The 17976-nt window shown below is 33.3% G+C and overlaps 1 protein-coding gene across 1 annotated transcript; it reads right to left on the minus strand.

The window, feature by feature from the left end:
• Positions 1-502: 502 nt before the first annotated feature.
• Positions 503-1333, minus strand: LOC105797421 (probable leucine-rich repeat receptor-like protein kinase At1g35710). The gene is made up of 2 exons (XM_012627403.1): positions 1066-1333; positions 503-906 (listed from the first exon to the last, which is right to left on the minus strand). Exons 1-2 carry the CDS (start codon positions 1331-1333, stop codon positions 503-505), a joined length of 672 nt encoding a protein of 223 aa, XP_012482857.1.
• Between the last annotated feature and the right edge of the window lie 16643 nt (positions 1334-17976).

The following is a 17976-nucleotide window of genomic DNA, read 5'->3' on the forward strand; positions in this document are numbered from 1 at the left end:
AAAACCAGCTTGTTGATATTTTAACTAAGTCTCTCAGTGCTACAAGGTTTGATAACTTAAGAAGAAGTATTAGTGTTTGTTGCATACAGTCCAAGGAGGAGTGTTGAGCTTTGCCTACAATGCAACAGTAGAGAAATATTGAAGCTCAACCAGTACAACAGCTACATTTTGTTTATATGTAACTAGCTTTAGTTCTTTTATAATTCGTCTTTAAAGTTAGTAAGATTAGTTGCTAATTTGAATGATGTTTAATGTGATGTAATTGCTGATAAGTCAGCTTTATTTTATGTGCAATTTAAGCTTTGTTTTAGTCAAGTAATTAGTGGGAGCAGTTATACATTAGGAAACTGTCTTGTAACATATATGTTTTTAAATTAATGAAAGTTAATATGAAATCAGTTTTTCAAGTTTCATTTTTAATCAATTCTCTTTGCATCTGTTTATTTACTTCTCATCTCCTTAGTTTTTCTGTAAAAACACCAACCGGAATGGATCTATTAAGTTAGTTTCCATAAAGAACCAATGATGCAAGATTAGTTAAGTTGTTGGTAGAAGATGGGATTAGACTAACAAGCATATTAGAAGATAGATCCAATGTAATCAAAATTGTCAGTCTCCCAATTTCTTGTTGAATGAATACATGAAGTTGGTTTCCATAAAGAACCAATGATGCGAGATTGGTTAAGTTGTTGATAGAAGATGGGATTAGACCAACAAGCATGTTGTTTGAGAGATGGAAATTAACCAAATTCTTCAGGTTTCCAATATTTGGTGGAATGAAACCATAGAGTTGCCAGTTTCTGAGAAGGAGAGTCAGTAGGGTTTTCAGGTTCCATATTTGGGAAGGGATGATGCTCCGTAATGGATTAGAGTTCATAATCAAGTGAATGAGATTGGTCAAAAGACCTATAGATGATGGCAGATGAACAATGAGGTTCCTCATCAAATTTAGAGAAACAAGATTCTCAATCTTTTCAATTTCCAAGGGAATAGAATGAATCTAATTATAGGAAACATCAAGCACTACCAATTGAGTAAGGTTTCTAAGTGAAGAAGGTAACTCACCTTTAAGATTATTTGAGGACAGGTTGAGGCACTTGAGTTTGGAAAGTGCACCTATTTGATGTGTTATACTCCCATTTAGACCATGGCCACTAAGATCAATCTTGATGACACTTCCAGCAGAACTACATCTAACACCAGGCCATTTACAATGGTGAATACCTATGTTGCTATAGTTTCTCCACCACCCAATTTCCATCAATTCTTTTTCCTCAGCTACAAGAGATTCTAAATCATTATTTGTTACTCTAGTAATCTCACAGCTCCTCATTGTTATAGAGAGTATAAAAAGCAAAATAGCAATAAAAGTGTAAAAGGAGAATGCCATAGCTATTAAGATTAGGATCGAAGTTTTACTCCCAATTCTCTACCTAAGTTTAAAGAGCGTGAAAAACATATACATATATATAAAGAAATGAGGTGTTTATTTGGATTACTATAAAATTAAATTTGTTTTTCACATCTTTTATAATTTCCTATGCAGTTAATATTTTAATTAAATAAAAGATGCATTTTGGAATATAACCATATACAAAATTTCGCATCTATTCAATATTAGAGGTGAGCAAAACTCGATTCGACTTGAAAAAAATAAAAAAATTAACGTTCGAGTTCGAATCAAGTTTAATTTTCAAAATTGAATAAATTGAATATCAAACTATAATATTTTATATATTTACTCCAAACCCCTAAATCTTTTTAGTTACCTGAATACTTTTACTCCCTCCCACTTCCCCCAAAAACTTTTACGCCTCACCCCTTCCATCCCACCCCCCATCTACCGCAAACCCATTTTTCCCCAGTTTTTTTTTGAATATTTCCCCCCATTTATTTTCCCCAAAATTTTACTCCCCAACTCTCAAAACCTTTTATTTTTCCCTTAAACTTTTACTTGTCACCCTTTATCCCTAAATAAAAATCATCCAAAAAATCTCTAAACCTAAATAGTAATGATTTTATTTATATCTACTATTTATGGTATTAAATTAAATTTCATATTTCGTACTATTTATATTATCGATTTGTTTAATCATATTAAACCTTTATAAATTTCTGTTAAAATTGAATTATTGATGATACCATAAAATATTGTGTTAAAATTTTAAATTGGTATAAATTTCACATTTTATTAAAAAATCATATTTGTTATATTTAATATAGTTTTTTATTTCAAAATACATAATGACAAAAATTAGAAGATAATTGAAGCAACTAAGCAAGCAAAGAAGCTAACCCATATATAAAATATTGATAAATAAATTATGAGGAGATGAAAATTAATAACAAATTTGATTACAGTGGGTGATAGTGGTTAAAAGAATCAAAAGTCATTTTTTTAAAATTTAACTCAAACAAATATATTTGATTCGATTCGATTTGAATTCTATCTCGCTCGACCTGGTTCGAGAAAATTTCAAATCAAGTTAGGATAATAAAATAGAATTTGTCAACTCGATTAACTCGAAAAAATTTCTTTCGATTAGATTGAACGCTGAACCCTGTTCAATATGTTGTGAAAATACTATTTATGAAATCAAACAAATATAATTCATATATAAAGTTATAAAACGTATAAAAGTAATATAATTTTATTAGGTAAATGTTATATTTTTAAGTCTTTAGTCATTGCCTAAAAAAGTTGTGCTTGTTTGGTTGAAGTTTCTAATGAAGAACGTGATTAATGAAGGAAAGCCATAGGTGCTTTGAATCATTATTCCTTCCTAAATCCCTATCTCAATGAAGGAAAAATGATTCCGAGCATTGACAAAAATTCACTTAGATCTGTCCTTCCAAGGTATTTCCAATCCAAAGCTGCCAGCAAATTATAAAATTAAAAAAATAATTTAAATAGAAATATACATAAGATCCTATATTCCACCATAGTCCTAGCTAGGTAGAATATTATCCTGTATGCATTGACTTGTATTTGTAAACTGGACGCTTTAAAGGACTTCTTCCTTGAAGCTTCTAACAAAGTGATAATGATGAAAAACTCATGCCTTCTATTTACTCATTCCACTCCATGGAAACTTTCGTAATGATTTTGTAACTTATATGGTAAACATTTACTTCATACTGTTTTTATTTTTAAAATTTATTTAATTTTGATATTTTATTTTTTAATATTTTTATAATTTTTAAAATATTTACTAACATGACATATAAGATAAATAGTATCATATCAACATCAAGGGTATGAAAATTGCAACACAAATATTATTAAAAATTATTGTTTTAATTATCATTTCCATTAATAAAGAAAAGAAATTTGACTTTTGAAAAGTTAAAATAGTCGAATTTTGCTAAAAATTAAAATAATAAAGGCTAAATTAACAACAAATGCAGACATTAAAGGTTCAATTTATCATTATGCCTTTAAATAATATTATATATCCATCTATTTTAAAAAATATTGATGATTTTTTATCAATTAAGTACTAAATTATATTGTATTGATCTGTTTAAAGGTTAGAATGAGTGACTTGCAACTCGGTATAGACTAATTAAATTAGATGAACCTTTTAATAATTTATTTAATCAAATTAGATGAATACAAATCAAATAAAAATCTAGTGCTCTATTGATTCCAACAATATTGTGTTTTTTTCCTTTTAAAAGAAACATAATTATCATGCAACAAGGGATTGCATGTATATGGTTGTAGCAAAGTATAGTGAAGCCAAGTGTATTTATCTTCCAATATTTCCAAAGATATAGTAGCTTGTCTAACTACTTTCGGCCCAGTCTTTACACTTATTCATACATTTTCTCCTATTATTGCTGTACTGCAATTAGTGTTGGGGCAGATGCAGTTATAGAGCAAAAAGAATATTGATAAAAATGTTACTTTAACAATATATGTTGAATAGTTTAATTATTATTTAAATTGGGAAAGAATGAGATCTATGTGATGTCTAAATCAAACAAATAAAATTTATATAAAATAAACAAAATGTATACAAAGATTGATGCCATTTTAAGTAAGTCTTTGGTCATTGCCTATAACACAAGTTGATTAGTGTCATACAAACATTAATGATGTCCACATTAACTCGTTTTTGAAAAGAAAATAAAGTTGGAAATTAGAAATATGAATGGACTTTTCCAATAAGTGTCGGTTCGTAGTTCATATTATAAAATATAATATGTAGCTTTCAATTTTGGGTGATTTATATTGGATTTTTATACAAATCAACAATTAAATTACATTAAGAAAGGGAAATGGTTTATAAAATCAGGGATCGAACGTTAGACATAAATGTTAAATAATTTGAAACCTATACAAGTTTATCATTGAGCCGGTGACGTGATTGGCTTCATTGAATATTTTTTAGTTCAAATTTCTTTTTAAAATTTTATTAATTTATATTTGGATGGATTCAATTTTAGGATGTGTTTAATAAATTAAAATTTTAAGTGCCAAAAAAATGAAGTACTAACTTTTATATCTGGAGGAGTGCCGTGAAGAACCAAATATGGTGACTGATCTTGCAGTATCGGAGTGGGCAAGTGGTTGATCAAACGGACGACACATAAAAAAACATACCCCCAATATTTCATCGGTAAATGGGCTTGAGCGAGTAATGTAAGCCCAACTTTCACCACATGATGATACTTTCTTTCAACGATCCCATTTTGCTCACTCAACATGGCATCACCATTTATTGTTGAAAGAAAGCATCATCATGTGGTGAAAGTTCACCAGTTTCAGAGTAAAATGGTGATGCCAGGTTGAGTGAGACAAGAAGTTCACCACCCCAGTTACTTTGAAACTGCTTTATTTCCTTGTTGAACTACACTTTAACAAATTTCTAAAAATGCATAAAACAATCAATAGCTTGAGATTTCTTTTGAAGTAGAAACAACCAAGTAAACCGACCATGAACATCCACAAACGAAACATAATACTGTCGAAACCACCTTTTTTGAAAAACAAAAAATTTTAGTTGTCGACTTGAAAATGAAAATTGGAGTCACCACCGATCTTTTATTGAGGTGTGATCGGATCACCTTGAAAATAATTTTAGGTCTGCGAATTTTGAGAAAACAGGTTCGGGAATCAGTTACGCACGAGGAAGGGTTAGCACCTTCGTGACGCTGAAAATTGGTACCGAATTGATTGCTTAATGTCTTAATGTCGAAATTTTGAAAAGATTCTAAAATACGATCCTTTAAAAAGAAAATTCGAATAAAATGAATTGGATGATAAGACTCACTTATTTCGAGGAGATAAATTGCCACACTCAGTAAGTTATAGTGCGTCAGCTCAATCTTCGAAATTAGGTTTGTCCTTTTTTAATTTTTTTAAAAAATTCATGTATTTTGAGAAGGATATTTGATTATTTGGGTCAAATGAGAAAATCAAAACCCAGTAAGCTAGGGCTCGATTTCGTAAAATTCTCAAATATCGAATATTACCTTTATTTTCATTTATTATAAAAATCCTCGTCTCAAGAAAACAACATGTCATATCTAATACGTTAGGACACAACGTGTCGAATTCCTGAGAATGAGCTTTTTATTTATGCTTTGATTAAAGCGGCTATTCGGTTTTTTTAGATTCCGAGAAAGATTAGAATCTAGTAAGTTAGGACACAATCTTTTCGAGGATCCTGAATTATTTTGAAAGACTTTTGTATAAAATGATTTTGGTATTTAAAAATGTGAAACGTAACCTTTTAAGCAAACAAAAAACGATTGAATAATAATACACAATGCGAGATGATGATTCATAAACTAAAACGTATACTAGTGAATGTTAAACAATCAATAAGTATATATAACAATACAAAACACATTAATACCATGATTTCATATCACATATTATCCAAATATTAACAACAATGTTAAAAAGTTAAATGAATTGAAAGTTAATTAAAGACACACCGTATAAAATGAAAGGTAGGTGTATATAAAAGGAAATTAAAACAAATGAAATATGTGAAAACTTGAAATATATAAGAAGAATTTAAAAATAATATACACACACATTTGGAATTGAATATTGCATAAGGAAAAATCAAATAAGTGGTGTGTGTAAAAATGTATGTATTAAGAAAATGAGGTTAATAATAATATATAATAATATATGTAAAAGTGTTGATGTAAACAAAATATACTAAAATAGGTAAAATATAATAACATAGTTTTAGAAGAAAATTATATGAAATTAAGAAAAAAATGAAATCTCTAATTTATGACAAGAATAATTTAAAATCAATCGTATATATATATATATATACAAAGTATGGTATCGTAAAAGAGTATTATTATATAAATATTTGAAAATTTAGAAGTATATTTAAATGAATCAAAATATAATGTAAAGTTAAAATCGTTAAAGGTATACTATATTTAGGGCTAATGTATAAAAGAAACATGAAAAATATATTATATAAAAATGACATATAATAGTAATATATAAAATGATTAAAATAATAATACCCAGTAGGATAAAGCTATGCGCATGAAAATTAAAATAATGGTGCAAATAATAATAGAACTAGTAAGTAAGTAAGTAAGTAAGTAAGTAAGTAGTACTAATAATAATAATAATAATAATAATAATAATAATAATAATAATAATAATAATAATAATAAAAGACTAATAATAAAAATATTGATAAACTAATATTAAACAAATCAATAGAAAACAAATAAAAAGGATTAAATTAAAATCAAAATAGAACCGGAAGGAGAAAACGAAAATAAATCGAAATGGAGGGCAAAATCGTGACGTGCGAATAATATGAGGACCGAATGGGAAATATTTCCTTCCCCCAAAACGCTGCGTTATGAGAGGGACTAAAGTGAAACAAAAATGAAATAAGAGGTTTAATTTAAAAAGAGATAAAAGAACTGGATTGAAGCGCGCTTGAAAAACAGAGGGACTAGGGTTGTAAATAACCCATTAATCAAAACATGCGGATCCCCCATGGAGCGGGTCGGGTCACGCACGGATCTGGGTCAATACGGCGCCATTTTGGAGCCACTGATCAGACTCCAAGCGGCGTCGTTTCGTACATCACGTAAGGGCCAAAAATAAAACCCTAAACTGGTAGCCACCACTTCATTTTTCAAAACGAAAAGAAAAAAAATAAAAGAAAAGAAAAATAATAATAAAAACAAGAACCCCAAATGCTCTCCTCTCTACGCCGCTCTGAACAACGATCGTTCAAGAAGGATCTCCGAACCTTCGCTCCAACTCCGATTGCGACGGAGAGAGCAAAGATGAAGCCACGAGGTACGTTCCTCCCCTTCTTTTTATTGTTTCCTCCATTAACAATCGATTGACGAACACAAAATAAAAGAAAAAAAAGTAACCAGCAAATGAAAAAGCAAAAGAAACTCATAAATCACCTCTTAGTATTTCGATTTTTTTGTATTCTCAATGCATAAATCGTTTACAGTGTTCGAATGGCTTTTTTATAGCCCGGTTTGTAGAAAAAAATAATAAAAAATACAAGGTTCACCCCTATTCTGTTATTTTCCTATTGGTTGTTGCTTCCGTGTGTTTTTGCAGGTATTTGGCCAGCCTGGTGGTACGGAGGTAGCCGTACGGATGCGTGCGTGGCTGGGAGGCATGGTGATGCACGCGCGAGAGGAGCCTGACTTGCCTGCGGCGCAAATTGTTCCAGAAACCCTAGGGTTTCTAGATGTTTCAAGCAAATGGGACATTTCGAGTTGGGCTAGGGTCTAGGCAAATTGGGTTTAAATTTTAATGGGCCTTAGTGGGTTAGCATTTAAGCATTTGGGCCACTGTATTGGGTTGATTTGTTTTTGGTCAAATGTTTGTTTTACTTGGACTATTTTTTTTAATAATTAGATTGGAGACTTTTTGGATTTATTTGGTTAATATTGGGCCAGGCTGGGCAAAATTTGGGTATTACAAATACCAACTAGACCCGGAATTGATAGGAGCCAAACCCCATAAATCGAAAACAACAAGATTGAACAGATTGTCATAAGCGGTGGTAGAAGCCAAAAAAGAAAGCTTATGTGACTTCCCTTGTTGACACATAAAACATACATACTGAACATTACAAAGTTTGAAAATCAAACTTAGGACATAAGAAGACGGGTTCCCAAGTTGGCGACGCAACAATGAACTACATTTAGCAGATGGGCAAGAATTGCATCCCAATTTGGTGTTATTTAAGGATAAACTGGAACTACGAACGACATTCAAAATAACGGAAGAGGCCACTGGAGAAAATCTGTAACACCCCTAACCTATCTTTATCACCAAATAAAGGTTACGAAGCATTACAGTTCAAAAAGGAACCTTTAACTTCAAAAATAATAAATAATCTAACTTGAAAGTAAATTTCAAGAATTCAATACATTCATAGCAAACATATATACTTGGGCCTTAAATCGAGCCTATGTAACTCTAAAAACCATTTAGGAACAATTCGAGACTAAGTCGAAACAAATTAGAAAGCTTTGGAAAAAGTTTAAAAAATTGAAAGCATAGGTCACACGGCCGTGTGACATAATCTAAACCGCTTGTACATTCGAAATAAGGACACACGACCGTGTCCCAGCCTGTGTGTCCACCCGTATGTGTATTCGAAATAGGGCCACATGGTTGTGTCACAAGCTGTGTGCCAAATCGTGTCACTCTCTAACTTGGGATACACAGCCGTGTGAAACCTCCACCAAAATTAATAGTGACACATGACCATGTGGTAGCCTGTGTGCTCCAAATTTAGCCCATAAAACAAACCGTCACAACACCTATTTTTGCTCAACAAGCTCACCATTTACACATGCATTCAATGGTTCAAAATACTCCTTAAACACACACAAACATGTCAAATCAATCAACCTATTGTTTCTAACCAATATGTCATTCAAAGGCACCTCAATTCAAATCAATTTACAATCACTCTATTGCCTAAACCTACTTCACTACAACCATAACATTTCAACCACACATACATCCATACATATAAAAAATCATACATTTACATGTCACTCAAAGTGACTAAAATACATTTATTTACAAGGCTTTACAAGTCCACCAAAAAACATAATCTCCTAAAGACATGTCCGAACCAAGTGGACCAAGTAACATATTCATGACACCTATTACATGAGTCTTATACATGACATTTATAACCATAGCCAAAAAGTTCAAAAGGTACCAAAATAATTGACGAATAGTGTGATAGGGCTCCGACAAGATTCCAACTGGTTGAGCTTTTCAATGATCTACAAAACAGAAGAAAAACAACTACGTAAGCATGTAATGCTTAATAAGTTTGTATAAAGAAACTTAAACTTACCGTTCCTTAACATTTAATCATTCAATCATACTCATTAAATCATATAACACTTGCCTTTCCTAACACCACAATTCACATAATTAGTATATAGATTAACGATACATCATCTATGAACATGGTAGACAACATGAATTGTTTACAATTACTCATATTGCATCACATATGTGATTAATGCTCTTTTTCCATGCATTATTAAAGCTCATCTTACTGTTTCATATGGTCATTGATATCTATAATTCCATATATAAATTTTTCCATTTCTTTACTTACCCATTTCCATACAAAATAATATCAGGTATTCAGGAACACCTTTCTAACCATAACCTTTTCAATAATGCTCGCACGAGCTGTGGGTCGAGATGTTAGCTACACGATGCTGTTCACACAAGTTGTGGAGAATCCACAACCAATGCAGGACCTCAGCCATTGGTAGGACATCCAAGAGCAGCATCCGAAACATATAATCTCTAATGACATGTCATTTGCATCCTAAGCATTCTTGAGGTTCAAACGAGACTTTTTCCATCGTCTATTCAAATATTGAATTATTACAAAATCAATTATAAATAACATAGCATTAACAAATAATCAACCAAAATAATATTTAATACGTATAAAATTCATACGAACTTACCTCGATACCATGATCGTTTTAACGAATTCGAAAACTAATCCAACACCTTAGCTTTGCCTCGATTCAAGTTTGATTGATTCTTTTCTTCATCTAAATAGTAGTTTAACTCAATTAAGTGTCTAAAATAACTTCAAATCTTCAATTCAAACCCATAATCCATATTAAGCTAAAATTACATGATTACCCCTAATAGTTTAACTTTAGTACAATTTAATCCTTAAAACCATAACTTGCAAATTACATAATTGCTCATAATTACCCAATAATCGAATTTTATTAAGGTCCTAAACAACCCATATTTATCAAAATTTCACATTAATCTTTAGTAATTTTACATTTTAACAAATTAATCTTAACCCTAAATTCAACAAAACCACTTAACAAAACAAGTTTATTTATTAATCAAATTTAATAATCTAATCAACTAACATTAAAAACGTATCTAATTCATTCATGGCAAGACCCCCAACCTTTAAGAATATTATAAATTAACCCTCGGCTGAGTAGATTAAGCTAAAGTAAGTTCAAAAACATAAAAATTACTAAAAACTAATACAAAAACCACTTACATGCAAGTTCTTGAATTTGCTAAGCTTTAAAGCATGAAAATGGGGTTCATTGGCTAGGAAAACCGGTGGAAGAGATGAAATTAGGAAGATGATACATTTTATCATCTTTTGTTATTATTAATTACTATTTATTTACCATTTTAACCTTTAAAAATATCAAATTTTGCACAAACACCAAGCCACAAAATTCCACTAACACATATATATGATATTATTACCATTTAGATCCGTTCATTAAATATTCTACATCCAATTAGTCTTTTAACAAAAGAGATTAACTTTTGCACTTTTTCCATTTAGTCTTTTTTTTAATTAATGAACTATCTAAACCTTAAAATTTCCTAACAAAAATTTAATACGGCCTTAATATAGCTCTATAATCATTAAAATATTTATTTACTCATCAGAATTGTGGTCTCAAAACCACAATTTCCATCACCACTAAAATCGGGTTGTTACAAAATCGATACAACTCATCATGCATGTGGCCTCAAAGCAAAACTTTATTGGTCTGAGCCTTTACAAAACAATGAAATAGGTGAAACTAAAAGATAACATCATTACCCTAAGAAAACTAAGAAACCGAGATCAAATTCTTTCAAATAGTAGGAACATGTAACATATTTCTGAAATGCAAATGTTTGCGTGAAGTATATACGACACTATGGCCTAAACGATTAATTTTTGCACATGTACCATCACCTATAAGTAGAGGTGTTTTACTTGAATACTCACTTGATTCATGCAACACAAAGGCATAATGGAAAATATGATTTGTGGCACCGAAATCAAGACTCTCAGTAGAAGTAATCGAGATTGAAATTATTGGGCCAGAGGAAGCAATGGACAGGCCAAGAATGTTGACCGAAGTTGAGCCACAAGACTAGATACTAGCCCATATGCTGGTTGGTATGGGATCTAATTGGCTTGGACTAGGGGTCAAGATTGAGACACTAGCAGCCTAGAGAAACCCAGTTGTAGTTGTGACCCAACATAAAATGAGGAATAATTAGAATTAGGGTTATAACCTCCCACCAAAACCTTATCCACACCAGGAAACCATTAAACGACCTATTGAATTGGTAGTAGCACTACTAAGCAACATGCCCTATTCGGCCATACAGCTAGCACTATGGATGGCCACAACCACTCCAGTTGTGACCATGGTAAGAACCACGGCCACTACGATGTTAAAAACTGGCCGAACGAGAATCAACCATAACAACATTCAGTGCAGCAGGATACGATGCGATTTGAGCAATAGGTTGTTGAACCAAATTCACCTGAATAGGAATATCAAAGGTGAATTATTTCTGTCTACTTCCACACTTAATAAGCATGTTGACAAGTTAATCCAAACGCAATGACTCAAAAGTATATGAGGTGACACATTAGAAAGGACTCAAACTTCACCAATATTTTGACAAGAATGATATTCACCTGTTCATTAGTATGGCCACATGCATCGAGTTGATCACAAATGCCCTTGATTTTAACCATATATTCCTTTATTGAAAGATGACCTTTCTTCAGAGAATGCAATCTATGCTTGAGCCAAGAAACCTTGGCATTGAAGACGGTGGTGAACAGTAGGCATGCCTTGCTCTAGATGCCATGAGCGGTGTTCGCACCTGTAACGACGACAGCACATTGCCACTGACAGTCGATAAGAGCCAAGAAGCCAATATTTTACCATGTTGACGATAAGAAGCAAAATCAAGGTTCGAAATCAACTTCCCTTCTTGATCTGACACAAACCGAGGAACGATGATTGTTGACACCATTTTTTGGATGGAAAACGAGGTCGACTTGGGTTTTTGAAAATGAAAACGAAAATGGGAGTTGCCACCAATCCTTTTTGATAAGGTGTGAGCGGGTCACCTTGAAAAGTGGTTGTTTTTAATAAATGATTTGATTTTATTAAAACAACAAGTTTGGTCCATGAAATTCAGAAAAATGAGTTCGGGAGTCAGTTACGCACGAGGAAGGATTAGCACCCTCGATACACCCAAAATTGGTACCTAGTTGATTACTTAATGTCTTAGTGTCGAAAAATTAAAAACTTTAATAAAGTTAAAAATACGATCCTAAAAAAAACTCGGATGATATGGATTGAAATTCAAGAGGATATTTGGCTATTCGGTTAAATGAGAAAAATCGACACCCAGCACCTTAGGGCACGTTTTCTCGAATTTCCCAAATGCAAAACATTGCCTTATTTCTAAAATTTTTTAAAGGATATTTAGCCATTTGGTTGAACGAGAAAAATCGACATCCATCACCTTAGGGCACGTTCTCTCAAATTTCCCAAACGCAAAACATTGCCTTATTTGAAAAGTTTTAAAAGGATATTAAGCCATTTGGTTGAATGAGAAAAATCGACACCCAGCACCTTAGGGCATGTTTCCTCGAATTTCCAAACGTAAAACATTGCCTTATTTTAAAATTTTTGAAAGGATATTTAGCTATTTGGTTGAACGAGAAAAATCGACACCCAGCACCTTATGGCACGTTTTCTCGAATTTCCAAACGCTAAATATTGCCTCAATTAGAAATATTTTCTCTTTTTTTTTTTGAAATATGATATTTATATGCATGATGGAATAATAAACATGATTATATAAATAAAAATGAACAAAAACGAATAATAAATCAATCATGCATATACTATAGCAAATAAACAAACAAATAAACTAAAGCATAAAAATAAACATATAAATAAGTACATAAATGAACATAAAAATAAAGGAAAATATATATGAAAATTATAAAATATAAAAAATGTATGTACATATGAGTATTTTAAAATTATTAAGTAAAATACATATATATAAGTATGTATACATATATTAATGAGAAAAAAGGTATATAGATATACGTACATAAATATGCATATATATAAAAAGTATTTATATATATATATTACATAAATTATATATGAAATATATATAAGCACTTATATAATAATAATATAATATAACATGGCACATATATTTAAAGATTACATAAGTAAATATAAATGGAAATATAATGATAATAATAATAATAATAACAATAATAATAATAATAATAATGGTAACATTAAAATAATAAAGTTAACAAAAATTGACTAAATAATAAAAGATGCTAAAAAAGGGATTAGATCGAAATGAAATAAAAAAATATAAGGCCAATTCGAAATAAAGGAAAACGAAAAGGATCCAATTGCGACGCGCGTGAAAAGGGAAGAACCGAAACAACAAATAAACCCAAAGTTCTAAAACGCAGCGCCTCAATGGAGTAAAATGAAACAAAAGGAAAATCTTAGGGCTAAATTAAAATAAAAGAAAACAACAAAATTGGACCAAATTGTAATGCGCTGAAAAATAGGAGGGACTGCGCGCGTAAATAATCCCTTTTAAGAAAACACGCGGATCCTCCCCTCTGGGTCGGGCCACCGCGTGGGTCAAGGGGTGCCTTAAACGATGCCGTTTCATAACTCCTATTTAAAACAATTTTTTAAAAAAAATTTCATTCTTTCATTGCTTAAAAAAATCAAAAATAAAAGAAGAGAAGAAACCCCTCAACCCCCTTTTCCCTTGGCCGAACGGGCCACCGTCGATCTCGCCATTCGCGGTGGTCGGAGGCACCTGACGGTCATTTTTTAAAAACCGTTTCAGGGGGCCGATTAACAGCCGAATCTTCATAGCCTTGGGACCGTGGAGCAAAACCTCGAACGTCACTTTTCTGGTCCGATTTGGGCTTCAAGACGGACTCGTGACGTGGCGCAAGCGAAGCGACTCAGGTACCGTTTCTTTTTCTTTTTTACTGTTTCTTTGTTTGTTGATGTAGAAAAAAATTGAAAACAAAAAAAAAGCAAATTTGAAACAGAAGAATCGCAAATCACCTTCAAATTTTGTTGTTTTTATTTCTTTTTGCTAATATCTATTCCTTTAGTTACAAAAGATCGGAAGCCAAGAGCTTCAAAATACATTTTCTTCGGCTTTTATAGCCGAATGCTACTGCTTTTGTTGTCTTGTTTGCTACTGTTTCTTGCTTGTTTCTTTCTTTGCAGGTAATGGCGCAAGTGGGACGATGGGACAGTGGCGGTGGAGTTGGAGTTGGTGCGGATGGGACGTCTGGCGGTAGCGACAGAAGCCCTAAAGTCAGCAGATACGGCGCCTAGGGTTTCAATCTCTGAAACCCTAGGCAGATTTTTTTGGGGGGAATTGGGCCTAGGCATTGGGCCTCACCTTTGGGCTGCTAGGTTAAATTTGTTGGGATGTATTTGGTTTAATTGAGTTGGGTAGGTTTAGGTAGGGTTTTTTGGGTTGTATTGGGTAGAGGGTTTTGCTGGTATGGGCCCGGGTCAAATTTTGGGTAGTGGGATTGGGACAAAATTGGGCTGTACAGCTGCCCCTCTTTGCTCGTTATCGTGTAACGATAATAGAGCAAGGACTAAGAAACACCAATTTTGCCCAGTCTCACCGAGTCTCGACTTCTTTTGATGCTCCTCTTCTTCAAGTAGCCTCGTTCCAGTCCACTGTGCCTTGTTGCTTTAATCCACTCTACTGCACTTCAGAAAGATCTGACTTGTAGCTTTAATCTTCTTCGCAGCAACTTTAGCGGAACGAAATTTTTGGTTTTAATTTGCTCCACTGTAACATCAGGAAGAGAAGACTTGTTGTGGTAGATTTAATCCGACCTACTGCAACTTCAGAGGTATAGGATTCATTATTTTAATCCGCTCCACTGCAACTTCAGGGAGATAGGATTGGATGTGATCTGCTCTACTGCAACTTCAGAGAGATAAGATCTGGGGTTTTAATCCGCTCCTCTGTAACTTCAGAGAGATAGGATTGATTTCTTTCGTCTTCTCCACTGCAACTTCAGGGAGATAAGACTGTATGTGATCTGCTCTACTGCAACTTCAGAGAGATAAGATCTGTGGTTTTTATCCGTTCCACTACAACTTCAGGGAGATAGGATTGATTTCTTTTGTCTGCTCCATTGCAACTTCAGGGAGATAAGGCTGGATGTGACCTGCTCTACTGCAACTTCAGAGAGATAAGATCTAGGGTTTTAATCCGCTCCTCTGCAACTTCAGTGGGATAAGATTGATTTCTTTCGTCTGCTCCACTGCAACTTCAGGGAGATAAGACTGGATGTGACCTGCTCTACTGCAACTTCAGAGAGATAAGATATGTGGTTTTAATCCGCTCCACTGTAACTTCAGGGAGATAGGATTGATTTCTTTCGTCTGCTCCACTGCAACTTCAGGGAGATAATACTGTATGTGATCTGCTCTACAGCAACTTCAGAGAGATAAGATCTATGGTTTTAATCCGCTCCACTACAACTTCAAGGAGATGGGATTGATTTCTTTTGTCTGCTCCACTGCAACTTCAGGGAGATAAGACTGGATGTGACCTGCTCTACTGCAACTTCAGAGGGATAAGATCTGTGGTTTTAATCCGCTCTACTGCAACTTCAGGGATATAGGATTGATTTCTTTAAATCGCTCCTTTGTAACTTTAGGGAGATAAGCACGTATGTGATCTCGCTCTCTCGCAACTTCGAGAGATAAGATCGTGGTTTTAATCCGCTCCACTACAACTTCAAGGAGATGGGATTGATTTCTTTTATCGCTCCTTTGCAACTTCAGGGAGATAAGACTGGATGTGACCTGCTCTACTGCAACTTCAGAGGGATAAGATCTGTGGTTTTAATCCGCTCCACTGCAACTTCAGGAAGATAGGATTGATTTCTTTCGTCTGCTCCACTGCAACTTTAGGGAGATAAGCCTTTATGTGATCTGCTCTACTGCAACTTCAGAGAGATAAGATCTGTGGTTTTAATCCGCTCCACTACAACTTCAAGGAGATGGGATTGATTTCTTTTGTTTGCTCCACTGCAACTTCAGAGAGATAAGACTGGATGTGACCTACTCTATGCAACTTCAGAGAGATAAGATCTGTGGTTTTAATCCACTCCACTGCAACTTCAGGGAGATAGGATTGATTTCTTTCGTCTGCTCCACTGCAACTTCAGGGAGATAAGGTTTGAAATTCTTCGGTCTACTCCACTGTAACCTCAGGGAGAATAGACCTGATGCGATCTACTCTGCTGTAACTTCAGAGAGATAAGATCCTTGATTTTAATCCACTCCACTGTAATCTCAGGGAGATAGGATTACTATCTTTGATCTGCTCCACTGTAATCTCAGGGAGATAAGATCTCTGGCTTCAATCTGCTCCACTGTAACCTCAGGGAGATAAGACCTAATATGATCTACTCTGCTGTAACTTCAGAGAGATAAGATCCTTTATTTTAATCCGCTCTACTGTGACTTCAGGGAGATAGGATAGTGTCTTCGATCTGCTCCGCTGTAATCTCAGGGAAATAAGATCTCTGGCTTCAATTTGCTCCACTGTGACCTCAGGGAGATAAGATCTGAAATATTCATTGATCTGTTCTCTGGGGAACATGACCTGTATAATGAACCTAATTATGCCTAATGATTAGGATGGCATGATCAAAATGAATCAAATGCTCCTAACTAGACATGTGTGAATGGCGTTTGCATGAATACAGAATTTTATTTTATTTTAATTTTTTGTAGAATGATCCCGCTTAGGTTTTCATTACTCGAACTTTATTAAAGCTTTACGACTGACGTGCTACAACGCCTTCTCGCTTGACTGGCTTTTCTGAAGAAACAATTAGCCAGGTTGCCTCCACTGTAAACCTCAAAGTTTAATCCACTGGGACGCTAAAATTTGTACCATCATTCTCCCACTACAACCCAATGGTAGAAATATGTGGCTTTTCCTCAATCTTCTCCTATCACAATTCAAGGATACAGGACGCGAATTGTTCTAGTTCCTCACACCATTCTCAAGGTGTCATACTCATGTGCAAATGAAGGATCTCTTCTCTGAGGTAACCTCTTACTATTGCCTGATAATCATTGCTTGCTTATTTATTTAAGCTTTGTCACCAACATGGCGCATTGTCAATCAACACATTTGAAAACAAAAATCTGAAGAGAATATCTAAATTTAGACTATTCCTTCTCAAATTTCCAACCTTTAAAATTGATGTGTTCTAAACGATAGTCCTACTTTAGGCTCCTATATTATTTAGAAACTTTTCAGAGTAATATGCAAAACTTCCTTTGTGAAAGTTTTATTAGTCCATTAATCATTATTCTAATGCAACATGTTTGCAAAAAAGGTCATAAAAATGGATAAGAATAAAGTTGGTTCTGAGAATAGCTCGAAGGAACAAATTATCGAAAATAGTAAAAAAGGATGACAAAGAAGTTGATTGGGAATGTATATCTTGGAAAAGAAAAAAGGTATTACAAGAACAACAAATTTAATATAAATAATATAAGAATTGGGTGCCCCAGATATCGCAACTTGAACTTCTCTGTACG

The sequence above is a fragment of the Gossypium raimondii genome, chromosome 9 (assembly GCF_025698545.1).
Source record: "Gossypium raimondii isolate GPD5lz chromosome 9, ASM2569854v1, whole genome shotgun sequence".
NCBI classification, from domain to species: domain Eukaryota; kingdom Viridiplantae; phylum Streptophyta; class Magnoliopsida; order Malvales; family Malvaceae; genus Gossypium; species Gossypium raimondii.

Excerpts from the sequence above, each read along its gene's own strand:
- LOC105797421 (XM_012627403.1), bottom strand. The coding sequence starts at position 1,333 with ATGAGGAGCTGTGAGATTACTAGAGTAACAAATAATGATTTAGAATCT. Across the intron at positions 907-1,065 it reads GTCCTCAAATAATCTTAAAG|GTCTTTTGACCAATCTCATT; the intron begins GTGAGTTACCTT and ends CATCATCTATAG.